The 27685-nt window shown below is 41.8% G+C and overlaps 1 protein-coding gene across 1 annotated transcript in view; it reads right to left on the reverse strand.

The window, feature by feature from the left end:
• The window catches only part of LOC139264519 (uncharacterized), a 102569-nt gene that overhangs the window by 74237 nt on the left and 647 nt on the right, over positions 1-27685 (reverse strand). The window contains exons 2-4 of the mRNA XM_070881108.1: positions 23556-23624; positions 17144-17165; positions 2713-2766 (exon numbers count right to left, since the gene is read on the reverse strand). Coding sequence (XP_070737209.1) covers positions 2713-2766; positions 17144-17165; positions 23556-23597 — 118 coding nt within the window. The 5' untranslated portion in view covers positions 23598-23624. The remainder of the gene's footprint in view (positions 1-2712; positions 2767-17143; positions 17166-23555; positions 23625-27685) is intronic.

The following is a 27685-nucleotide window of genomic DNA, read 5'->3' on the forward strand; positions in this document are numbered from 1 at the left end:
AAATGTATTAAAAAAGCAATTTACATTTATATAACTGATCATCTATTTTAGAAACATCTTAAAGCACTTGATAGACAATGTCAGAATAAAGCAAATTTCTGTCAGTCATTAATGATGTTGTAGGTGTAGGGTTCTACAGTTTCTAGAGCTTAAAGACCTCCATCTAAAACAGTAAAAGTGTGCAGCTGGAAGGTGTGAGCCACAGACAGATGCCCAAATAGGCCTGCAAAATATACATTAACAAATGTAATACCAGGACAGAAAATGCTGGAAACATTCAACAGGTCAGGTAGTATCGGTGTAGAGAACAGAGGAATTAAGGCTTCGGTTGTAGAGACTTTGTTTAAACTGTTTGTACAAAGGGTCAGCAGCTGAAAGATCAGCTTTGTTCTCTCTACAGATGCTGCCAGACTTGCTGAATGTTTCCAGCATTTTCTGTTTCAGAGTAACTGCTGCCAATGAACCGAAAGCTACCGGAAGGGGTGTAGAAGCATTCTACGCTTAAATGTTACTTTTCATAACACCAGTTCAACTTTTAATTTTTATTTTCTTCAGTTCGGCAGCAGCGATCTCTTTTATCCCCCATCTCTCCCTTCTTTCTCAGATCAGTTCAGCGGCGCATAAATGTTAATTCCATTAAAAAGTCTCCTGAAGCGGCTCAGTTCTGCAGCAGCGATCTCTTTCCCCCACCCCTTCCCTCCATTCTCTCCCACCAATCCAGAAGTCCAGGAAGATGAACCAAAAAAACAATGGAACTGCGCATGCGCAGCTACTTTATTTAATTGGCAGCAGTTGCACCCTTTGTGTTTTTCTTTCAGATTTTCAGCACCCCTTTTTTAACATTCTAATGGCATTACATCTGTAAGTGGCGCTGCGATAATGAAAACTAAAACACAAGTTGTTTCCGTGGATAATTTAATTAAGACTAGAGTGAGAAGCTAAAGTGGGAAACGCAGTCAACAGTGGTACTCTCATTTAATTCTCGCACCAAGTCCCGTTCACCCATCATCCCTGTGCTCCCGGTTAAGCAACGCCTCGATTTTAAAATTCTCATCCTTGTTTTCAAATCCCTCCATGGCCTCATCCCACTCTATCTCTGGTCTCCTACAGCCCCAGAACTCCCCCACCCCCGAGATATCTGCGCTCCCAAAATTCTGCCCTCTTGAGCATCCATGATTATAAATCGCTCAACCATCAGTGGCAGTGCCTTCAGCTGACTAGGCCCTAAGCTCTGGAACTCCCTCCCTAAACCTCTCCGCCTCTTTCCTCCTTTAAGACGCTCCTTCAGTTAAAGGAGAGGGCCACTGTAAACTCTGCAGCCGCAAGAGAGGGTGCCGGACTGCCTGTTGGTGGCCCGGCTGAACCCGTGGCCGCCATTGTCGGGCCAACCTTGGAGTCAGCCGGCAATTAAAATAAAATGGCGACCGCGGCAGTGCATCCTCCCCTTTGAGGGCAGACGCACCGCCCAGCCACAAGAAGTTTCCCGCCGGGGAAAGCTACCATGCCTGGCGGGAACGTCTGCCGCACCACCGCCCCCCCCCCCAAAATTGAGGGCAATGTTGCGCTTGTCGGCGTCTCTGCGCCGACCGAGCAGTGAGTGCTTTCCACGGTGAAAGCTCTTTTTTTTTTTAAATAGGGGGGCAATTTTGGCCCCTTATTTTACAAGGAGTAGGCTGCCGCCTTCTTCCTCCTACCAAAATGCACCAACTCGCCCTTATCGATTACTGAAATTCATTTGTCATTTACATGCCCATTCTGCAAGTTTGTTTATGGTAGAATTAATTAAAAGCTTTTAGTTCATCATGTACAAGGTATTAAAAATGACTGGGATATAAAAGAACTGCATATAATGCATTAACACTTCAGAAACGTCACTCAGTTACGTATCAACAAACAATCCAAAAGTTCAAGGCGAGCTGAAATAGGCATATCTATTCATGCAATAAGGTTTTCAATGTATTAGCCCATCCCTCAAGCACAAGCAGCGGCTTTCCTATAGCGCGGACGTGCTGGATTTCCAAATAAGTAATTAGAATATCACAATGGAACCAGACAACCAACAAATATAAAGTCCTGCAGTTCTTTAGTTCCCAGTATTAAAAAGAATTGAATAAAAACAAGTATCCGTATTTTCAACTTCAATCACTTCCATTACTAAATGTGGTCTTCTTGAACCAGCACACACCCCCGTGTAATGTCAGAAATGCAGCACTTATTCACAAGTGCAGAAAAACAAAAAAATTTGCGAAGAACAGCCGCTGCTCAGTCCCCAGGAATGGAATACACGCGTGTCTCTCGTCCTCTGCCTCAGTTGCCTCCCCCACCCGCCCTCCCTTCTCTGTCTGTCTCAGTCTCAGTCTCCACCCCCCTCCCACCTGTCTGTGTCTCTCTCTCGCTTTGGCAAGACCACGCATGTGCAAAATGGGATCAGTACGCATGCTCGGCTTCGCGATACCACACTTGCGCCGAGGGCCACTTATTATTGCCTTTTTATTGGGCCGCTTCCCCCGCTCCAGCTGCTGTCCGACTTTGTGCACCAAATCAATTCAACTGCACAGTATCTCGATGATTAGTGCTCAGAAGCACAGCCGCGCACCTTGGCGTATCAACTTCCATGCCTGGATTCAAATGAGTTGGAGAGGCATGAACAACAGCGATCAAACATTTTTACGACAAATTCAAACTAAAAATAGTGGATCGAAAAATACAAACCAGAGTTAAAGGTCTTGGCGCCCATGCTTTTGAAATGTCTTTTTGGTCCAGGAACTGAGAAACAGAATCCAAAATTAGGAACAATACACATCTGAATTTAGCATTGCTACAAGATGTATTTAAGTCATAATACCCACAAGTTGATAAAAACTCAATCTATAAATTATGTGCAACTAATATATGGAAAATGTTGCATATCTGTCATCCCACTCTCCCACTGTACTTCATTTTGAAAATCAATGGTTTAAAAAAAATCAGGATTAGGTTCTGTGCATCGTGCCACTACATTTTATGTTCTCATCCATACAATCTTCTACACAAAAATGCTTGGGGTATTCTTAATGCTGCTCCATACTAAATTAGGAAAAAACACTTGGTAAGACAAATGACAAGCTCGGATCCTGGACCAAAAAAAATTCAAATTGTTAATTCTACCTAAACATTCTATTAAAAGTAAATCTAAATTTTGGACAACCATTTGCAGCTTCTAGCCTAGAACAAATCTAACTAATTCACACAGCAGTTGGGGAATGTTTGGAATCAGCTACAATCAAGGCTAATAACTTTAGTACTTCCAAGAAACAGCTGGATAAACAGTTGGTGAGAAAAATCAATTGAGGAATATGGTTAGTGAACTGTACATTCTGTGTTAAACTCTGGGGCTGACCAGATTTATCAAAATGGTCCTTTCCAGTGGTTACAAATTTTGGGCCCGTTCTAGGTATTCTCTCTGGTCCAACATCACCAAGTCCTGCAAGTGAACCATGTGTCATCTATAATTGCTTCCCAATATCTAGTTAAGTGACACTAAGACGCTCCATTGTGGGCGCTGAAAAGTGTGATCTTGCATGGGCTGCTTTCTGTCTTTCAAGAGGCAGACTGAAGCACTCTAGTGATAAAAGGCCAACTGTAAATAAACAAATTGGCTATTTTACATCCAATATAGAAAGAAAGCTGAACCAATTTCCCATCACTCCTCGTATCAACAAAACAATAAACTGTGCCTGATTTCATGCAAGCTCAACTAATTTTATTAGTCAACAATCTCTGTAGTGACTAACAAGAAGCAAGTCCTCCATGTCTTACTCTGACTGTATGAGACTCCAGCATTGCACTCTGACCCCTCCATCATGTCAATGTATTTAAGATTGGCATGCTGAGCTACCAAACTTATCACCTTGAATGAGAACTCACTCCTCCCATCAACTTGGTGTAAAAGTTATGGCATTCCTCCAGGACATCTTCAAATGAAAACCATTCTAACATTAAATGGTGCAAATAAGATGTGTCGGATGACTCATTCTGTCAAATCAACACAGTATGTGAGCGTATACAATTATGAAATGGTTGATTCGCTCGACATTCTATCCAATTTGTCCTAAACAATACCACCCCATACTTTGTCTCTGAGAATTAACCCTTTGTGAAGTGAAGTCAATTTCATAGCACCCTCAATATAAATTAAAACAAAATCTATTCCAGATAAATGGGCAAAAATCTCAAAATCCCACACAATCCTATGTTCCCATTTTGGTTGCAGCGTCAGGCTCTCTTCAATGTAGAAAAGACCAAAGGCAAGACATATTTTAATTAAGATGCTCAGGTGTGATTCTAAGATCTCATAAGATCAAGAGAAAGGTTAGCTATTGTCCTTTAAGTTTCAAATATTCTAAGTGTGATTATGATTAAAGGTTAAAACCAGTCTTTAAATAAATCCCTCATATCACACATGGAATACCAAAATAAGAAAGATACTTAATTGTTGGAGAGGGTACAAGTGTACAGGACTTTGGTGAGACCACATGTGGAGTATTGCGCAGTTTTGGTCTCCTTATCTAAGGAAGGATATACTTTCCTTAGAGGCAGTGCAACAAAGGTTAACTAGATTGATTCCTGGGATGAGAGGGTTGTCCTATAAGGAGAGATTGGGCCTATAATCTCTGGAGTTTCTAAGAATGAGAGATGATCTAATTGAAACACAAGATTCTGAGGGGGATTGACAGGGTAGATGCTGAGAGATTGTTTCCCTTGGCTGGAGAGTCTAGAACTAGGGGACAGAGTCTCAGGATAAGCCTTTTAAAACTGAGACGAGGAATTTCTTCACTCAAAAGGTTGTGAATCTTTGGAATTCTCTGCCCCCAAAGGGCTGTGGATGCTCAGTCGTTGAGTATATTCAAGGCTGAGATGAATAGACTTTTGGACTCTAGAGGAATCAAGGGATAGGGCAGGAAAGTGGAGTCGAGTTCGACGATCAGCCATGATCTTATTGAAGGCGGAGTATGCTTGAGGGGCCCTATCCTTCTCCTTCTCCTAATTCTGATGTTATGACCACAATCTACCTACTGAATTTTCAATCTTGGGAAGGTGTAAAGGGTAGCCAAGTCCTTACCAAGAGGAAAAGACATCAGTGCCACTCGAGCATCTCCAGATAGGGTTTTTTGAACTGTCGTGAAGAGTCGGACTAAGTTGTGTGGCTTGACAGTTGCATGGATGATGGAAAACCGAATAGACAAGTAGAAAAGTACCAGTTGAGAAACCCAAGTCATTCCATAAATATTCCCAACTTCCACTGCAGTAATTTCAGGGTCAACAACAACTTGTATTTAAGTAGCACCTTTAACGTAGGAAAACATTCCAAAATGCTTCACAGGAGCGCAATCAGACAAAAATTGACACCGAGGCAAAGAAGGAGTTATTAAGATGGGTAACTAAAAGTTTGATTAAAAAGAGGGTCATAAATGAGGAGAGGTGTAGGGAGGAAAGAAAGACCAGAGCTTTCTTTGCACAGCCGCCAATGGTGGGGCAAAGAAAGAGGTCAGAGTTGGCAGAACGCTGAATTCTTAGAGGTTGGAGGTCAGAGAGATAAGGAGGGGCAAGGCCATGGAGAGCTTTGAACATGAGGATGATCATTTTAAAATCAAGGTTTTGGTGGACCAGGAGCTAATGTAGTACAGTGAACACAGGATAATGGGTGAATGGGACTTGGTGCAGGTTAGGATATGGACAGCAGAGTTTGAGGAGCTCAAGTTCATGGAGGGTGGAAAATGGGAGGCTGACCAGGAACTAATTGAATCGGGGCTGCCGTGCCGAATACCAGGTCGGGCCGCATGCTGCTTCTTTGAAGGCCCTGACTGGCAAGGATCATCAGCAGGTCAGGGCCTTCAAAGCAGCATACCACTTCAAGGTACAGCGCATGCTGGAGAGCGACGGCTGTGAAGAGGGCGACTGGATTGGACCTCACCGAGATCCAGGTCACTGAATGGAGCGTGGGCAAGTACAGCAGAAGATTGGGGTGCAGGAGCAGCGAGTGATTGTGGAGCGACGTGATCGGGGCCCAGGAGAGGCGCGAGTTCAGGGCCCAGGGGCAGCATGGGTCAGCCCACACATCAATATGCGCAGAGCTGGTTTCCAGTTGTCTTGGTTAATCCTTGCCACTGGACCAAGATCTAGCTCTGTTAAGCCCATGTGCAACGGCCACCAAATGTTAAAAAAAAAAACATGCATCGGCATCTTCCACCCTTCAACATGTAGTTCGGGACCTGGAATATTAGGTCCATCATTGAAACACCTGTGAACTCATCCCTCTTTGGCGTGTAAGCAAGTCATCCTCGATAGGAGGGACCGCTTATGATGATGAATGTAGTCCAGTGAACTCAGGGTAGTGGGTGAACAGGACTTGGTGCAGGTTAGAATATGAACAGCAGAGTTGAGGAGCTCAAGTTCATGGAGGATGGTAAATAGGAGGCTGGACAGGAGAGCACTGAAATAGTAGAGTGGTTGTAACAAAACCACGGATGAAGGTTTCAGCAGTAGACAAGTCGAGGTTGGGGCTGAGACAGGCAATGTTCTGGTAGTTTAAAATTTGAATTAATCAAGATGCAAAAGCTTAACCAAGTGCTAATTAAATATTACCAAGGATTATGGGCTCAAGTTTCGGCCTGAGTTGCTCCTTTTGGAGCAACGAGTTTAGAATGGAGCATCTTAGAAATTGCAATTCTCGGCATTTAGTTTGCTCCAGTTCTAGTCAGTTAGAATAGTTTCATTTTCGAACAGATTTTTTTTTTCAAAAGGGGGCGTGTCCAGCCACTTACGCCTGTTTTGCAAGTTTAGGCAGCGAAAACTTATTCCAAACTAACTTAGAATGAAGTGTAGAGTTTTGTACGCTCAGAAAAACCTTGCCTACACTTATAAATCAGGCATAGGGAATGAGAGATGGGTGGGGGGGGGAAGAGGAAAGTTTACAAACATTAAACACTTCACTTTTACAAATAAAGAGCCATCATCAATAATAAATGATAAATAAATCAGTAAGTCAACCAATAAATCAAAATAAATAAAAAATTATTTCTACTCATCTACTGCAGCACCGGGAGCCCTCCAACAGCATGCTGGGATGGGCCCCCCACCCCACCCCCACAGAGTCTCTCTCTCTCTGTCAGTGTCTGTGTTTCTGACAGTGAGAGGAGGGGGCGAGGGGAGAGAGGGGGCGAGGGGAGAGAGGGGGCGAGGGGAGAGAGGGGGCGAGGGGAGAGAGGGGGCGAGGGGAGAGAGGGGGCGAGGGGAGAGAGGGGGCGAGGGGAGAGAGGGGGCGAGGGGAGAGAGGGGGCGAGGGGAGAGAGGGGGCGAGGGGAGAGAGGGGGCGAGGGGAGAGAGGGGGCGAGGGGAGGGGGCGGAGGGACAAGGGGGGGGCGGAGGGCTGCTGGGCGGGCCCCGCCGACGACATGGAGGCAGGGGGGGGGGGGGCGGAGAAGAGGGGGGGGGGGAGCGGAGAAGAGGGAGGGAGAGGGGGGCGGAGAAGAGAGAGAGGGGGCGGAGAAGAGGGAGGGACGGAGGAGAAGGGAGGGGGGGGGGACGGAGGAGAAGGGAGGGGGGGGGCGGAGAAGAAGGGAGGGGGGGGCGGAAAAGAGGGGAGGGGGCGGAGAAGAAGGGGGGGGGGGGGAAGAGCGAAGTGGCTGAACGAGCTGGGCTGGGCCGCCGCTAACACTTTGGGCGGGGCCTGCCCCCAGCGAAATGCCGGGCGGTCCCTGCCGACAAGGGGAGGGAGGGTGAGGAGCCTGAACGGGAAGGAGGGAGTGGAGTGAGGGAGCTGAACGGGAGGGAGGTCCAAGTCCCGATCTTCGCCCGGTGAGCCCATTCAACCAGGGTCGGGGTCCTCCCACGCAGCCTCGGGGACCTGGAGCTGCTGCACATGTGCGCATGTTCAGAGGTTCCGGCACTGTTTTCAGCGCCGGGACCTGGCTCCGTCCCCGACCCCTTGTGCTGCGCCACGCCGAGCACGAAAACGTCCTGAGGAGACCGGAGAATCACAAGGTAAGTTTTTGGCGCCCTTTTTATTCCAGAAAATCAGCGCACCTTATGGAGATGCGCCGTTTTTCCTGAGGGCGGAATCTTGGGTGTTTTATATACAAATTCCTTTTTATGTCAAATCGAGGAATAGTTTGAGATGCTAGCAAGTATCTAAGATTACTGACAATTTATATTTTAAATGTTTGAACCATCAAGGCAGCTTTGTTCCAGGAGCTAAAATAAAAATAGAAAATGCTGGAAATACAGGTATTTTTTGTTTTTATTTTCAATTTCCAGCATGCGCAATATTTTGCTTTTGGTGCAAGAGCGATTAGGTTATGCTCTTATGAAGGGTCTACACCCAAAACGTAAACTTTCCATTCCTCTTCACAGATGCGGATTGTTTGTTTGGTATTTACAATTTATTTCTATTTATATGCGGTTTAAAAGTGTTGACAGGTATGCGAGAGTAGAACAAGATGTGATTTCAATTACTGTCAGGTGGCAAAAGCAAACTGACTATTCAAGTGCCTATCGATATTTTACTCAAAAAGAGTTTCAAGTGTTAGAAATTGATTGCAGCTGAATTGCTTAACCATTGAAAACAATTAATTTGATCAAACTTAGTCTGCAAGAAATGTTAGGAGGGAGGAGGAAGTACTATGGAATTACAGATATTCAAAGGCACTGGAACGAACAAAAAGATTTTGAATGGCCTATTTGTTTTGAATTATTTTTGGACTGTATAAATGTAATATGTGACCCAGTACCACATCATTCTTTATCTTAAAATAATGACTTAGGATTCTAGGACTGGGGCATAATCTAAAAATTAGAGCCAGACCTTTCAGGAGTGAAATTAGGAAACACTTCTACACACAGAGTGTCATGTATTCAACTGTCATTGTAATCCATGTATAAACTGACCTAAGTTGTACACCGTGAGAACACTGACCACTAGGTGGTGAACTTGTGGGAGACACTCCTAACCTGGACTTTCAGGTATAAAAGGGGAAGCTCCACCCATCTTCTCCACTTCAGTGCTGGCTAATAAAGGACTGGTCACAGAGTGATCATCTCTCTAGTATGGGCCTCGTGTGCATTTGTACTGCATAGTAAGGACATATCATAAAGGGTGATAGAATTTGGGAATGCTCTTCCGCAAATGGCAATTGATGCTAGATCAATTTTTAATTTTAAAGCTGAGATTGATAACCTTTTGTCAACCAAAGCTATTGAGGGATATAGGCCAAAGGATATAGAGTTAGGTCACAGATCAGCCATGATTTCATTGAATGGCAGAGCAGTTCCTATGATTTCTCAACAAGCATACACCTGGGCGAAAGACACGAGGTTAATTAGTATGTAGGATTTCAAAGATTGCTCTCGGATATATACAAGGTGCAATTGAAAAATTAATGCTTGTCCATTTAGATTTGGGACAGGTCTAGGTTGATGCTGAAGTCCATAATTTACATTTCAAGCACCAGGTCTCAGAAATGTCTGAAATTATTTCGTATATGGCCCTGAAATTGCAGTGTTTTCAACAGCGTAAGTGCGCGTCGTAATCAATTTGAAAGGCCCTGGAAGGTCTGGATTTTGGCATGTGCTTGCGCAAAATCCGGAACTTGCGATCTGTCAAGGCACGCCTCGACAGACAGATCATCCAAACCAACCGAATAAGAAGTATTGCTTGTGCAGAGTTGGGCTATTTGCCCAACAACTGTCCAGCAATTGCCCACGCAACTCTTATGCCTGATAAAAGCAGGCGTAGGGCCTGCTCTTATGCCTGATAAAAGCAGGCGTAGGGCCTGCGTTGATCAGTGTAAGGGTAAATATAAGGCTTAAATTAAACATTTAAAAATCAAAGATGATGCACATTCACTTAAAATGTATTGGTCTGGATTAAGATGTTTAAAATTATTTATCAAAAAAAATTACATTTTTATTGAGGTTGGTGCAATGAAGGGACATAAATAAAATTACAATTCAGTAAATTTATTAGAATTCTGTAAATTGTATAATTATTTGGGGATTCGTTGCATATCATTAGGGGATTCCCTTCGTAAATGATTGCAATGAAATCTTCCTTTGTCATTGGAGGACAGGGCCCACGTGATCCCATGGATGCGACCGAACTGCCCGCGTCCCTGCGATCCATGGGCCTTTACGCTGCCGTACACCTGGAGGCCTGAGACTGCAACTCTTCACAGCCTGGAGGTAAATTTGTAAATATTTTACGGGTCGGAGGCATATGCCGGAGGAATGCTTGCGACAGCAGTTTCTAGGCCATTGTGTTACATCAGAATGCGCCAAGTAGGTGAAAATTACAAATTGCTGGTCAGAATGGACAAACACCTTCATGAAGGGAGGAGTCATTTGAGGAACTCCAACTAGACTATATATAAAATTTGATCAACTTACCAGTGAATTTGCATACAATCAGACCCAACCCCCACCCCCCCCCAAAAAAAAACATTTTCAAACCAGAGTGCCTCAACATTGCATCGAATAGGTTCTCCATTGGAAATTCTAAATTCCAAGAGGGATATAATGCACATGAAAAGAGAAGTGCAGTGCACATGAAAAGAGAAGTGCAGTGCACATAACAGAAATGATTTTGCTTATACAATAAGGTCCAGTAGGACTATTCTGCCCAGTAAGAGTTTCTTCGACAAAGACATAGCTAAGACTTCCAGCCTGGCACACACAATAGACAATCTACAAAAGGGCCAACTGATCTTGAATGTGTTCACATCATCTGTAACTTGAAGGTTATATTGAAAACAAAATGAAGAAATCAGCATTCGTCTTGGTAGGCCCTTTCCGGAGATCTGGTACCAAAAACAGAAAGCAGTATTGCAGATTGTATCTGACCATGGTTCAGTACAACTGAAGCATCACTTGCTCACTTTTGAAATCCAACCCACTTGAGGTAAAGACCAACATCCCATTAGCCTTTTTGTGCACGAGCTCTTCGCACTCTCATCATCATCATAGGCAGTTCCTCGAAGCGAGGACTTGCTTCCACGCCAAAAAGGAATGAGTTCACAGGTGTTTCAATGAAGGACCTAATATTCCAGATAACGAACTAAATGTTGGAGGGTGGAAGATGCCTGTGCTTGGATTTTTTTTAAACGTGTGGTGGCCATTGCACACCAGCCACCACATGGGCTTGACAGAGCTAGGTCTTGGTCCAGTGGCAAGGATTACCCAAGACGACTGGAGACCAGCTCTGCTGCACGGACCGAGCGCGCACACATATAGTATTCGCACTCTATGCTGGAGGTAATGGTAGGTGCCAGTGAGATGGTTTTAAGGATACAGTTGCTAATGGAGAAAAGGCAGAGGCTATCTTTGCTCTCCAGGATGATCCTGGCATAGTCGGTGGTTTTGTCAGCGAAAACAGAGGCCAAATAGCTTGATGTGATGTGCCCCAGTTACACACAAGTCTCCACCCCTTGGATTTGATGGGAGTGAAGATGGCAGCCATACCAGGTGAATGACCAGGATGGGACACAGTGAAGGTTTTACTGATGTTAAGGACATCAAAGATGGAGAAAGACTGAATAGATTGAAAGCTGCAAAAGTATCATGGTGAGTAGCTGAGCAGTTGGGAGTTTTAAAGTGCAATTGTAAGTGACTTGAGGGAAAATGCTTTTTCCAGGGGAAAACACAGAAAGGGTAGGGGATGAGAGATACAAGAGAGTAATGATGCTCCAGCCATAGCTGGACAGCTGACTGTAAATGCAGTAATCTACTAAAGGAGCCTTGATTCATGGCAACAGTTACATCCCTTCAATGCTTTGACATCCAAACTGGGACCAAAAGTGAAATATGGTTCAATGGAACAAAAATTTCCTAGGTTTTAACAATATAATCCATTAGTTGGTCAACAACCCCAAATGATTCACACCATCTTCTTCTCAATCCATTTCTAACACCTGGGGGAACTTTACATGCAACACTCATTAAGAATTTCATCAAGACGAAATGATTTGATTGCTTTCAAATGGCAGTCTGCATATCAGTCAGCAAATTATTTTAATAAAGACATAAATTCAGTAGAGAATTGAATCTAAAATGGCGTTTGCAGAAACCATTATGAAGTGGTCACAAAGTTTAAAATCTTAAAATGTAGTGTCTGCTCTGCCAAAGTCCAGGTGCTGGTAAAGTCCACGACCAATTCCAGAAGCCACGTGGAAAAACTGTCATTAAGCTAGACTATATCGGGAACAAACAGGGAAAGAAGCCGTTCTTACTTATTATCTGGTTTTATTTTGGTGGTGGGGGGAGTGCAGTCCTCCAAGTATGATACCGGAAGAACCCATCATCATGTTTAAAAGTCTCTAAACTAAGCTGCTGATAAATCTACGCTTCTATTTGCTTGATGCTGGGTGCTTGCACACATTCCACATGGACACAGACCAGAAAGCATAGGTGCAGGTTGAAAAAGTTGACGCATTAGGGACCCCAAGTGTGAACAAGGATGCTGCTGGAGTTCAGTCAACTAAACTTGCACATGGGCAAGCTCCCCACAGCTTGTCCATTTAAGGCCAGCCTACCTATTACTGGCTACCTACCTACTGGCTTGCAAGGTTATTTGGAGCTGAATATTGCGGCCTCCTTCCCCTAAACCCCCATCAAGTCAGGTCTACCTCCTTGAGATTCATATTGACCCAGTCTACCTCCCCAAGATCCATAAGTGACATAGACTGGTTGGTCGCATCAGCAGTGCTCAGGAGGGCTTTGGTCCAGTGATTCAATTATTGACCATGAATCTACCACACGACTTCGTTCTGAGCTTTCATCACCAGATGCAAATTCTTACAAGCCACTTCAACTCCAAATTAACTTTGCTAACTTCACTCCCTCCCAATCCAAATACATTAAACAATTTCGAAATATGGATTTTAGCCGTTGCTTGGTGGACAGCAACTACAAATAGCTCATGAGCAGCATGGTGATTACTACAAGTAAACATAAAACACGTGCAATTACATTGGCACCATCCTCCCAAACACAGGTTGGAATACTGCTTTTACCAGTTGCAGAGCGTTAGCTGCTTGCCTCTCTGCAATCCATAGTAGGAGTGAAGTCCTGGATACAAGTACATTCCTGGCTTCCAGATAACAACAGATTGTCCTACCTTCGGTGAGTTTGAAGAAACTACACAGCTTGTGATCGCAGCCGTCTTAATTACCTAGACCTTCAAGTCCAATGCCATTCCAGGTCCACATGTAAGGCGCTCCCATGAGTTGGACATTTCCCTCTAGGGTACTCAATACAAGCTGATGTAGGTCAAAGCCCTCCAGGAGGGACCAGGAGCTAAGGCAACACAAGTGAAGCTGCTGCTCACTAAAATGACTTGGTCCCCAATGGCTGGCCTTATTTTAGGAAACACCGAACAGAGGCAGCTTATTCTAAGAAAGGTACTCCTCCACCCTGGGGGAATCGACAAGTTGAGAAGCATGGGGTCAAGTATGTCAGGAATTCCAAGTTATATATACTACGCTGAGGAGAGGTCCTTTGGCAAACAGACTAAGGTAGCTGCAAAACCTAAACGATGCTGGCTTATGCCACTTTTACTGGTTTTTACTGTACAAAGAACCAAATCAGATGGTGTACTTGGGCATTAAAGTGACAGAAACTGCAATTTAACCTATTTGTTGGCTGCTAACATCCCATTATAATTTTAAGTTGTATAATACTGAAGTGTTGGGACCTAAATTACCCTCAGCGGGAAATTGGGGAGGGCACTTTGAATTAACCAGAAATTTACTGCCTGGCAGGAGTCAGAGATAAGAGCTGGAAAATTGGACTCTTTAAATCTGACACTGCCTCCCTGCGCTTTGGGGTGCTGTTTGAGGCGGTATAGGGATGAGCTTGCAAGGGAGCAGGGCCATGTCCATCACCACCACGTAAACGTGCCGCGTCGCGCTATCCCTCCCCTTCACTTAAAGTGAAGGAACGATGCGAGGCAGAAGTGGAGCCCACTGGGCCACCAAGGGGGAGTTGCGGGGCTGCCTGTTGGTGGCCCGGCCGAACCAGCGGCTGCCATCGCCAGACCGACTCAGAAGTCAGCCAACAATGAAAACAAAATCAGTGGCCACGGCAGTGCGCCCTCCCCTTTAAGGGCGGGCGCACCGCCCAGCCACTGGCAGCTTCTCGCCTTTAGAAGCTGTCGGAGGTACCGACCGGCGGTGGCCGAGCTTCTGCTGGGTAGAAACCCATTCCCGCCACCCCGGCTCGGGGGCAATTGCCGATGGGTCGGTCCCGAGGCTGAAAGGCCTTACCGCCCTATTAGAGGCGGTAATGAGCTTTAAAGAAGGGGGCAATTCCCCCCGCCCCCCATCTTCTCTTAACCGCCCCCAAATTATCAGCTGTAATGCTGCCAGCAATCAGCAGCTCACTATTTAGGCTAACAAGAATGGGCACTTCAGCAAGATACTGGAGGGCTTCTGGCAGCCGTGGAATCATACCTCACTATAATGACTTGATGAATTGAGGAAAAAGAGGAAATAACATGGGAAATAGAAATAAATATTTTGAGTCTTTGACATACAGAATCAATCAGCAAAAACTGGTCTGTTATCTACTATGGTAGATTAATTCATATCACATTCAGCTGCTTTTCATCTCTGACTGGGATACCTTATGTATTTACAGAAAAACAAATCATAGCATCATAACCTTTAAGGTTTGATTCCACATCTCATTTCTGTTGTATTAACTTTAAAAAAAAAATGCATTTACACAGAAGATGCAAATTGTCTAGTCTGGTATTTGCAATTTTAAAAAAAGTTTAAATGGTATCTATGTCAATTTAGTTTGCTTGAATACAGCTTCCAACTTGAATATAAGCATGCATCATTTGGAACGTGTGAGAGCATATGATTAGCTCACCCAAGTGCTATTATTTATCTCAATTTCCTTCTCTGAAGGTATGGTGGCCCTACTGGAGTCCACAAGTATGCTTGGTGATCTTTCATGAGTGCCAGCTGGTTACTTGACCGCAGAAGGCATCACAGTTGAACTCAATCCTGTCCTTGCCAGACAGCTGCATGATCATTTTTAGCAAGGGGTTGGAGCACGGAGGTCACTGGATGGCCATCGGGGAAGAAACCTTGGCTGATTTACACTCTGTAACCCTGGGGCACTGAGGTCAACAACAGTATTCCTACAGTCTTCTTGACTGAGATCCACTAGCTCAGAAGAGACTCAGCATCAAATCTGGGTCTTGTCCATCTGTATGGTTCAGCTACTCAAACCCACTGAACCATCAGCGGCACCTTGATGAATGATTTTGCTGATGTTCCAAAAAAGTTCAAGTCAAATTCTCAACCCAAATAGAATTGTGTTAAAGCAGATAGCAATCCTGCTGAAAGTATGCACAGCAAGACTGGTCAACTATGAACTTCTAGTGTGAATACTTTGCAGAAAATTGTGCTGCTTCAATGTTGTCCCAGGATTCTGATTTACTCTGCTATATTTACATGTGTTGAATACTAGTGACCAAAATATTTCAAGTGTGCATCCATCAGCAAAAGTATACAAGAAATTACTCCAATGTCGAGCACTGCAGTGCTTGCACTGAAGGGGAGTATTTGATAGAAGCCCCAGACTTCATTGTTGTCTGTTGTCAGAACATGGAGCATTCAACATAAGGAGCTGGGCACTCGAGATTTCACTTTGTTTCAGTTGCAGTACTATCAGTCGACACAGGACAAGATTTTTTAAAAAACCAGTAGCAAACGTTTGACACTTGTCTATAAACCAGTAGCAAGACATGAGCACTTTCAACCAACATTTTGACAGCAAGACAATTCTTGCAGAACTTTACCACTCATGGTACTCCAAAATGTTGTGAGTGGGCCACATTATTGTGAATAGGGCACTGTCCCTGCCCATACTCTTGTGCGCCTTGAGATTTGTAGTGTTTTCTCAACAGAAGGCACCATCAGCAAAAGTGACACTCCAAATTCTTGCTAACTGCCCCAGACTCATAAGTGGATGTCTAATATTTGCTACTGGGATAGTTAATTTCAAACCCTGAACCAGGTCACATCAACATGTAATATTTAAGCAACGTGGATCAAGTATGTCACAGCATTCTTCATCACTTTTGGTGACAGGCTGAGAACTCAGCACACCATTTTTGAAGTAGAACTCTGTGGACTCCAAGTTAGACATCAAGTCCAGAGGGGAATGATGAATCACCGACTCTCGTTCCACATTCACAAAAGCTGTGACAGCAGTGGTGCATTTTAAAACAAGTGAGCAATAATAACACCCGTTAGTAGTAATGGTTTTTCCAAACCAGAGCCTGCTGGATCATTTATACCAGCGGCATTCAAATGTTACACTCTGGTTCTGCTCAATATGTTGCTGGATCAGACAACAAAAAATATCAGATTACCTCCAAACCTCTTTCTCTCCCCAAAAGTGCTCTGAAATTGAAAATGGAAAAAGAAAAATACTGATGCAAAACAAAACAAAAATAACTGGTGAAATTTAAAAAAAAGTGAGCAGAGAGCAAAAAAAAATTAAGATTGAAGAAAAAGATGAAGGGGCCAGGGGGGAGAAAGACAATTTGTTTCTCGATTCTGTCCCAAAACCAGCATACTTTCTTGTAAATTCCTTTGCTGTGGTTTTGTAAAAAGTGACTATAATTTCAATTTAATTTTCCAAGGTTTGATCCAACTAATCTGAACAATTGGCGAACAAAGCTTCAGAGTAAAGATGCTCAAAGCTTTACAGTTAGAATGAACTGCAAAGCAAAAAAAAATTGTTCTGACCAATTCTTCATACTTGTGTGCCCATTTGTGCAAGCACCAATCCTTCAACTTTGGAAGCTGGTATCAATGCACAGTGCTGTTCTCTTGTCAAAATGGCATAAGACTGGGATGAGGCGTAAAGAGACTAAGCTCAAAGCCCATTTTGTGGTTTAGATGCAAACTGAAACACAATGTTCAGTTATTCCCTTTGGCCACAAATTATTTTATAAGGTAAACCGCCACGTTTACAACAGAAAGTAAACTTGTTTGAGTCATCATTAAGATTATATGCAATTTAGAAGCATCAGACTTTCTATATCGTCTGTAAAGATGATAACAAGATCCTTAAAGAATCTTGTAATACTTACCATTTTTAAAGGTTTCCTCATTCTGTCATATGAAGTTTGGGGTGAACCATCGAGGAAATTGAACAGAAAAAAAGTTAGCGAAATTGCTTCTGTTGGGACATAAAACTGAAAGATTTCATTAACAATGATATTTTGCAGATTTTCTTCTTCCCAGAAGGTCATCTTTTCATTTGTTATATACAAGAAAAGAAACCTTTCTGGGTATATTCTGCAAAAATTCAATTGAGCTCTTTCATATTTTTCTGACAAGTGCAGAAAAAAATTCACAAGACTAATTCAAAAACAGTGCCCAAAGAAATAATCTTGTATTTCATAAAACTGATTTAGTAAAATTATTAGTAATTTTACTACATTTAAAACACACTTAACAGATTCTGAGATTTGTTAATCACATGTTGCTGAACATTTGAATACTGCAAGACTTTCTTACATCATTGGGGCTTAAAGCAGTCTAGTGCTAATGACCAGAAAATGTTTTCAAAACCATTTGTTGGGCAAACTTTATTTTCTGCCCACTTTGTTGAAGATGCATTGCAACCTCCATTTACTTGATGCACCAGAGCTTGTGTTTTCCAGGACCCTTTCTTGAGGCAGTAATGTGAGTAAACAAATGTCCTCAGAATTGAGTCCTTATGCAACTGCACAAATAAAGATGTTTGTACACTGTTCACGAACAGTATAGACACCTGAATGTCCCACTGGATGTAGGACTCCTGGGCTTGAGTCAAGAGGTTGGACAAGTTAATAAAAGCTCTGGGCATTTAGAGTGCTATCCAGCTCTCCTTGCTGAATTCCTCTGTAGGTACATTAAACATACACAAGGCTCAATTCTTCCAGTTCAATTCTGGCCAGTAAAAAATTATGTATTTTTTTTTTTAAACCAGGACTAGGAGGTCATGGCGCAAGTTGCATCAAAATAATGTGAAAAATTTGCATTTATATAGCACCTGTCCCATCCTCAGGATGTTGCAAGCGCTTTACAGCCATTGAAGTACTTTTGAAATTTAGTCACCAGGTGTAAAGTAGTCCCATCAAATTTAGTGAAAAAAAAGTTAAAAGTGATGAGTTAATGTTTAATGGGATAATTTACAGATAGCCAAGGCTCTTAGCAGATTGGTTTTGAAAATAACCACAAGATGACAAAGTCTCTTGATCAATTTAATTTTGTCTGTTAAACAATTAGTAAGGTCACAGACTCTCAGGACAGTCCTAACCATTGCCATTGTATTTATAGCACTCAGATTTTGCTAAATTCTTAATGAAGACATGAATTACTAAGAAATTAAGTGTCTACAATTGCATTCAGCAGAGTTAAAAGGAGAGAAAAGGGAATCTTTAAAAAATAAACACACACACTGGTGTTGGCTTTAAAACAGATGCAATGCCAGCACATTTAAACTGCAGCAAAAAGTACTTTAGCAATAATGTGAAGTCCTGGTTGATCTGATATTACAAGAAAAAAAGTAAACAAGTAAGAATACTGTGTTATCAGTCGAAGGCAATGTCAGGTAACTTGTCTGCATATTCAACTGCTTTACTGACCAACACAAGAGCCTAAATCCAATCCCAGAATGGGCAATCTCACCTCTTACTGATGGCCAAATACTTCCAGTAAGTAATGATTATCCCTGGCCAAAAAAAAACTACTGAATTAAGCCAAGTTCACCATCCTGAACAAATGCTCAACAGCTACATTTTAAGACACTACAAAATGCACACTTCAAGAATACCCAAATTGGAACTGGGTGAGCCCTCCACAGAATGCAATTGAGTATACACAATTCCAATACAAGCAGAACGCCAAAGTAATGCACTTGGCAGTAAGCTAATTGGGCTCTAATCAGGCTACATCGGAAATTTGTAAACATTTTTCTGTTTTAAGGATAACAAAACGTTGTTTTCTTGGTGCAAATACAAAGTACAGTGATAGAATCCAAGTGGTCAACAAATGAAATGCATATGGGCTTCATCTTATACTTAACATTTGCTTCAGTAAACATTCTAGAATTGGCACATCATCCTTTCATCAGATCCAATCTTTGTTTTATTTTTGTATAGGAAAATAATTGAAACCAAGTTCAGTGCATAAAATTTGTTGCCCAAGACCTGTAGGAATGAGAAATTTTTTATGGAGGAACTTTATTTAATACTTGAAGACATTTGAATAGTTTAAATTATTTCCAAGGGAGACCAGAGATGTGGATTCAGACAGAAATTTATTAAAATTATCTACACTGGAGAATCATCATTTTCTGAATATAGTGTGTCCCACACAGCAGTAACTTGCTTGATTTTGATTGGCTCCAGGGATCCGATCCCTTGTTCCTGTATAAAAAGCTCATATCCTGGAGCAAGATTGAGGGAAGTGAGAATTCTCTGGTGTCCATTAACATTGCCCTCATGTTATCTACTCCTGGTAGTCGAAGAGACAGATGTATTCCTTTACCCAGGCACCACTGTATTGTGTCTAATCATAGCACATGAAAATGATACCCCTCTTTCTTAGTGACTGACTACTGCGGTGTTGTTTGTCTACATCTGCATTTACCTGGATAAACAACAGAAAATTTTGACATCAGCAATTTCACTGCCTGATGAACCATATGAATTACTCAAATGTGCACTTCCATTGTACCCATTTGGCTTGGAGATGAACAAGTTTGTCTCTCAGCCAAACAGGCATTCCTTTTTACCATGATTTGAGGGGAAGATGCTAGAAAGAGGAACCCTTGAAGGATTGCTGCCAGAAGACCACAACCAGAAATCTGCACTGGTACAATAGTCCACAGAGGAACTAGAAGAAAGAGTAACACAAGTCTGGTGAACAGCAAAAACACTTGTCCTATCAAACAGTCATGGGATCAGTTGCTGCTGTAACTCTTAAGGCATTGCAAAAAGTTAGAACAAGTCCATAATATACAACAAACAAAAATCATAAAAAATGGATTTAGCACCAATGCTTCCTGCTTTAATACTGCAGCCTGCTTCTGTTCTTCAAAGCCATTCAATAAATTCTCTGCATTATCCTGGTTAGGCAAGTCATCTTCAAGGTAGACTTTTTTTTATAGCAGTTCCCAGAATTTGTTTTGACATCCAAGACTGAAACCTGGCCTCCTATATGTTCAGTTGTTCCCAGCAAAAAGGTGAGATGGGGGGAGGGGGAAGGGGTGAGGAAGAAACCTACCTAAATAGAAGAGACTTGGATAATGTATTCATTATGATTACTGGTGTACAATAGTCCTGGACCATTTTTCAAGATTGTTCAGATCAGAGCAATTCAATAGCCGGTGTTCTAGACTCATAGTTGGCTGTAAGCTTGGTGGGAAAAGGCAGATTGCAAAAGAATGCAGCACAAAGACAAACTTCTTCGATTTCTTAAAATACTTATACCATTTGAGATCTGCTATTTTGATAATTCTGGGCCTCTGAGCCTGACTGGAAATACTGATACAATATTTAAATATTCATGTCGATCTGCAACAGAAAATGGACCATCTTACTTATTGTAGCAGTTCCACAGCCTTAGAAGCAAAAGACGCAGCCACGTTTGCCTGTCTGAAGTCTGAGAAATCCCCGTACTGGAGTGAGGGAGATCATAAATCCACCTAGTTTGTCGGTCTCTTCATTACTTATTGTTGGTAATTTCTAATACGCTCATTGTGTAATGTATTCTTCAGTTTGATCACCTATGACAATGCGAAAATGGCTAGGGAAAGGTCTTGTACAAATCCTTGCAACCAGAGATTGTCCTGGTGGAAACCAGCAATTTTTTTCTCCCAGATGGCTATAGAATAAATTGCTTACTGGACCTGAACATTAAAGCAAACATTTAAAGCTATTTCTCCCCCACTCTCCAAAAAAAATACCGCAAGCAGCAGGACCAAAAAGGTACATGCAAGGTCACCAAGGGTGGAGCTAAGAAACAGCAAGGGGCAGAAAACATTGGTGTGAGTTGTTTATAGGCCCCCAAACAATAATGGTAATGTAGGGCACAGTACAAATCAGGAAATTAGAAGTGCATGTATCAAGGGTAATATAGTAACCATGGGGGACTTTAATCTACATACAGACTGGGCAAACCAAATATGCATTAATAGTGTAGAGGACGAATTCATGGAATGTATACAAGATGGTTTTCTAGATCAGTCTGTTGAGGAACCAACTCGGGAACAGGCTATTTTAGAAGGGTTAATTAATAACCTTGTAGTAAAGGGGCCTTCTCTATGACAGAATTTTATATTGAGTTTGAAAGTGATTTAGTTAAATCCAAAACTAGGGTCTTAATTCTAAACAAAGCAAACTAAGTAGGTATGAGGGGAGAGTTGGCTACGGTAGATTGGGAAATTTTATTAAAAGGTATGACGATAGACAAACAATTGCTAGCATTTAAAGAATTCATACATAATTTACAACAAACATACATTCCTTTATGGCACAAAAGCCCCACAGGAAAAGTGGTCCAACCGTGGCGAACAGAAGTTAAATATAGTATTAGATGAAAGAAAAGGGCTTGTAGTGTTGCCAGTTGCCAAAGAGCAGTAAGCCCGAGGTTTGGGAGGATTTTAGGATTCAGCAAAGGAGGACCAAGAAATTTATAAAGGTAAAATAGAATATGAGAGTAAACTAGTGAGAGAATTACAAGAGGATTTGAATATGAGAGTAAAGACATCTTATTGCCCAATTATATAGGGCCCTGGTGAGACCATCTGCAATGTTGGGTACAGTTTTGGTCTCCTTTACCCAAGGATATACTTGCCATAAAGGGAGTGCAAAAAAGGTTCACCAGACTGATTCTTGGGATGGGGGATTTTCCTATGAGGAGAGATTGAGTAGACTAGGTCTATATTCTCGAGTTTAGAAGAATGAGGTGATCTCATTGAAACATACAAAATTCTTACAGGGCTCGACAGGGTAGATGCAGGGAGGATGTTTCGTCTGGCTGGGGAGTATAGAACCATGGGTCATAGTCTCAGAATAAGGGGTTGGCCATTTAGGATTGAGACGAGGAGAAACTTCTTCACTCAGAAGGTGGTAAATCTTTGGAATTCTCTACCGCAGAGGGCTGTGGAGGCTCAGTCGTTGAGTACATTCAAGACAGAGATCGATAGATTTTTGAATATTAAGGCAATTAAGGGATATGGGGACAGTGCAGGAAAGTGGAGTTGAGGTAGAAGATCACTCATGAACATGTTTTTATTTCAGATTCCAGCATCTGCAGTATTTTGCTTTTGTACGGCTGTAATCTTATTTGCTGCCATGAACCATTAAACTTGATGCCAGTGACAGGTCTATTTTAGTATCTACCCTACTTTGACCAAGTTTGTTTTCTTCCTCAAGCACATCATGCAATTTGAAGCGTGGTAATTTTTATTCATCATTATATCAGTTTATTGCTACCAAGTATTAACATACTGTTAGCCAAAGAATATTGATAAAACTTCCACAATAAAATCTGTTTTAACTAATGATTTTGAAAATATCATGACGATCACCAAGACAACATTCAAAAACTTTGATCATGTGCACTAGCTTGTAAGCCCCAATGAATTGTGTACAGTTTCAACAACAAAATAACTAGTCACTCTTAGTCTGCTAAGAGTAGACAGCCAACAGGTAACAGTCTCATGTCATTTTTGTTCAGTCTCCAGGAATCTGACAACAGATATACAACGGACGAGAGCTGAGCAAAAAAAGTGTGTTTTAGTAGCCCTGTGACCACATTAGGTCATCACTCGGAGATTGTGGCAAATCTGTCATGTGGTCCTCATCTTGTTAGGTAACTCACTGGCCAATAAACTATGGTAACCTAGATACAGTTGGCGTTGAAATATATTTTTGTTAATAGTAAACATTCATTTACAGAATGAAAAATTGGCACCAGATAGCTCCAAATACTGTTGGAGCAGATTTTGTGCCCCATCATATGCTCATAAATAGAAGTGTAGAGAAGCAGATGCAACATTATGTTGCAAGTATCTCAACACTAACTGAATCTTGCTTACAACAGATTCAGAAATCTGCTATATGGAACATGAAGTGAAGATTCATGTACATGTGTGCCATTCTAATATTATGCCATAAATGAGCAGAAGCACATTATAGTGCTATTCATACAAGCTTACAATAGTACTACATTTTAGATTTACTATTCCAGGCCAGTATTTTCATACTACAGCACTAGAGATGTTAACTCCAAAGGGAGCAAAAATTAAAAGCTCTTCAGTATGTCTGAATATAAGTCAACTGGGATGTCCAGCAAAGCTAGGAAACAAACCACAAAGTGAGCTCTGTAGTTCTACTTTTCTTAGTCAAAACAATTTGTAGTCAATTTAGTTATAATATGCAATTACGTTTCTCAGCCACAAGCGTTTTCTGTATATATTCAGGTGAAATTTCTAGTTACTGCTCTTACCTTTTTGTGTTTCAACCCAAGGAAATGCATCTTAAGATTCATCTCAGATGTACAACGAACATCACAGATCTAAAATTAAAATACAAATGTAGAGTGTTTGAAATTTAAGCATGAAATGCTACATATACCCAACTGTATTATCCACTGCAAAATGCATTAGTGATCCATTAAAAATACAACGGTTCTATAGCATAGGTTTTGAAACTGTATAATCCCGAGAGAATCAGATTTCCTGTTTTTTTAAAATCTTACAAGGACTTTATTTTTATTGCTGTATCTACGAATAAAAATATTTTCAGCAATGATGGCATTGCTTTCCTTGGGTAGTGGACACTGTCTTTTAAATCTCTAAATGTATATTAATATTTGCTGGGGGCCCCTGTAGAAAAATTTGAAAAAATACAATTTTATAATGTATATAAAAAATAAAGGTTTGTCCGAGAAAGCCACAGCATTCAAATCAAATGCATTAAATAATGTGCGTTTTGCTGGCTGTAGTGAACAGAGTACCATTTTGTCTAGATATGGTGCTTTACTGGCTTAAGCTTGCTTAAGCCAGTAAAGCACCAACACCTTCAGAAGGCCAGGGTGGGGGTTGAAGAAAAGGGAACTAACGAGAACAATTTTTTTTTTAAATAAAAGATTTAGAATAGCTGATCAGCACAAGTTAGTCTATTATAAGAATCTTGTACCGTAACACTAATTCCAACAATTATAATTGTAATTTTTAAATACATGCAATCTGCATTTCCAAATATGTTCATTTTTCCTCAAACGTCATGCAACACCAATTTTCACACTTATTTGCTTCTGTGGAAAGCACACTATTTTACATACCAGAGGTTTGTTTTGTTAATTGTTCAAAAAGCATATTAGGGTTTATATTAATTTGTAACCTAAAATGGTATATTCAAATCATAGCATGACCTGCAAAGTTCCAACTGCATTTTACAATGAAAAAGTAAATCTAAAAAAGATGCAAGATTAAATCCGATTGATTTAGAACAGAGGGATTCTTCACAGATAGCTGTGAGGCTTTGGAATTCACTTCCAGAGTTAGTGGTTGAGGGAGAAACTATGTCAACAGTTAACATTAGGTAGATGACAGAAAAGGGGCTGAAGGGATATTGGAACAAGGTGGATAAACATGATTGGAACTACTTGCTCGCATGGAAGGTAAACACCAAGATGGACTGGTTGGGCCAAATGTTTGTGTTCTAACTTTGAGGTACAGGTGCAGCATCTGAAATCCAAAATCCTTGGGATGAAGTCCATGACAGTTTTTGGGTTTTGCTGGATTTCGGACAAGAAAATCAATAGTCTGAAATTCGGAATCCTCAGGACCGAATCCGTGCCGAATTTCGGACCTCGACTCCCGCGTACCCACGATTTTTTAAAAACCAGTTTCCTCATCCCTTGCTGCCCGATGTTGCCATCTTGGCCACCTCAAAAATGTCCGGTTTTCGGAATCCCGGATTTGGGACGTTGTACCTGTATTAATAGCTTGACAACACAATACTTGGATAAGGCAATTGGCACCTTAGATCCCCAGTGTAAGCTAACAACAACAAAAAAAAACTGTATTCATAGAGCACCATTCAAGCAGAAACACATTTCAAGGCACTTCACAGAAGTAAAAAGGAAAAGATGCCAAGCCTTTTTAGGATGGTTAGAAGAGGTGACTAAAAGCTTGGTCACAGACAGATTTTAAGAAAGTTTTTGAAGATCAGAAAAAAGTAGAAAGGCAGAGGGATATACAAGAAAGGCATTTGATAAAAGTTCCGCATGAAAGATTCCGAATGAAGCTGAAAGCTATGGGGATTTAGGGTAAATTTTGGGAACGAGTAAGAAATTGGCTGAAGGGTAACAAAAATACATGCATGTTGGAAAGGTAATATTGGGTGCAGGGAGAATACCGACTAGGGTGCCCAAGAGCTTGGTGGGGAGTTCACTACAGTTTCTAATTTTGATTAATGTCTTGAATTCAATTGGCAGATTCAGAAACTCAGTGCAAATTGCCAATTTGCAGACAAGCAAAAAATACCTATCAAGTTAAAAAAGCTGCAAGTTGGCAAAACAAGAGCAGATAAATTTAATACGAACACATTTAAATACTGCACACAGGGTAAAAATAGGCAACACGTCCTTTATTAGCAGTGTTGAAACTGCTAAGGATAAAGTTGAGAAACCTGGGAGTTGATGAAAATATGACCAACCATAGAATTTGACAGGACAGGAATAGGCTATTCTGCTCAACAGGTCCATGTCTGACATTTATGCTACACGAGCCTCCCCCACCTACTTCATCTCACTCTATTAACATAACCTTCAATTCCTTTCTCCCTCAAGTAATTATACAGCTTCCCATTAAATACATCTATGCTGTTCGCCTCAGCCACTGCATTTGTGGCAAATTCTACAGGCTCTTGAATTCCTCATTCCTTAATTAGTGACTCTCATTTATGGCACGTCGTTTTGGACTCCCCACAAGTGGAAATATTTTCTCTATGTCTACCCTATTGAATCCCTTCATACTTTTATCAAGACCTCTATCAGGTTACCTCTCAGTGTTTTCTAGCCTGTTAAATCAGTCCTGATTCACAGCATTAATCACTAAAGATAACAGATTAATTGAGCTAATTAACCAAAACAGTGGATTACAAGTCAACCATGGAATTATTTAATCATAGAATTAAACAACACATAAGGGGGCCATTCAGCCCAGTGTGCCTATGACAACTTTTTGGTAGAGCTATCCAATTAGTCCCACTCCCATGGTCTTTTCCCATATCCATGTAATTTTTTTCCCTACAAATATTTATCCAATTGCTTTTTGAAACTTACTAATGAATCTCCGTCCACCACCCTTTCAGGCAGTGTGTTTCAGATCACAACTCGCTGTGTAAAAAAAAAAAAGCGTTTCCACATGTCACCTCTGGTTCTTTTGCCAATCACCTTAAATCTGTGTCCTCTGGTTACAAACCTTTATGCCAATGGAAACAGTTCAAAATTCTCATCCTTGTTTACAAATCACTCCATGGCCTTGCCCCTCCCAATCTCTAATCTTTTTTAGTCTCATAACCCCATGAGATGTTCATGTTCCTCAAATTCTGCTCTTGAACATCCCTCATTTTAAACTGCTGAACCATCGGTGGCCGTACCTTCGCTGTTTGGGCCCTAAGCTCTAACTCCCTCCCTAAACCTCTCCGTCTCTCCATCATCCTTTAAGACGCTCATTAAAACCTATCTCTTTAACCAAGCTCTGGGTCATCTGCCTTAATTTCTTCTTTTGTGGCTCGGTGTCAAATTTATCTGCTTTAGAAACATAGAAAATAGGTGCAGGAGTAGGCCATTCGGCCCTTCTAGCCTGCACCGCCATTCAATGAGTTCATGGCTGAACATTCAACTTCAGTACCCCATTCCTGCTTTCTCGCCATACCCCTTGATCCCCCTAGTAGTAAGGACCTCATCTAACTCCTTTTTGAATATATTTAGTGAATTGGCCTCAACAACTTTCTGTGGTAGAGAATTCCACAGGTTCATCACTCTCTGGGTGAAGAAGTTCCTCCGCATCTCGGTCCTAAATGGCTTACCCCTTATCCTTAGACTGTGACCTCTGGTTCTGGACTTCCCCAACATTGGGAACATTCTTCCTGCATCTAACCTGTCTAACCCCGTCAGAATTTTAAATGTTTCTATGAGGTCCCCTCTCATTCTTCTGAACTCCAGTGAATACAAGCCCAGTTGATCCAGTCTTTCTTGATAGGTCAGTCCCGCCATCCCGGGAATCAGTCTGGTGAACCTTCGCTGCACTCCCTCAATAGCAAGAATGTCCTTCCTCAGGTTAGGAGACCAAAACTGTACACAATACTCCAGGTGTGGCCTCACCAATGCCCTGTACAACTGTAGCAACACCTCCCTGCCCCTGTACTCAAATCCCCTTGCTATGAAGGCCAACATGCCATTTGCTTTCTTAACCGCCTGCTGCACCTGCATGCCAACCTTCAATGACTGATGTACCATGACACCCAGGTCTCTTTGCACCTCCCCTTTTCCTAATCTGTCACCATTCAGATGTAACAGTGCTGTGAAGCGTCTTGGGATGTTTTATTACATTCAAGGCGCTAGAT

This window comes from Pristiophorus japonicus, chromosome 5 (assembly GCF_044704955.1).
Source record: "Pristiophorus japonicus isolate sPriJap1 chromosome 5, sPriJap1.hap1, whole genome shotgun sequence".
Lineage (NCBI taxonomy): Eukaryota > Metazoa > Chordata > Chondrichthyes > Pristiophoridae > Pristiophorus > Pristiophorus japonicus.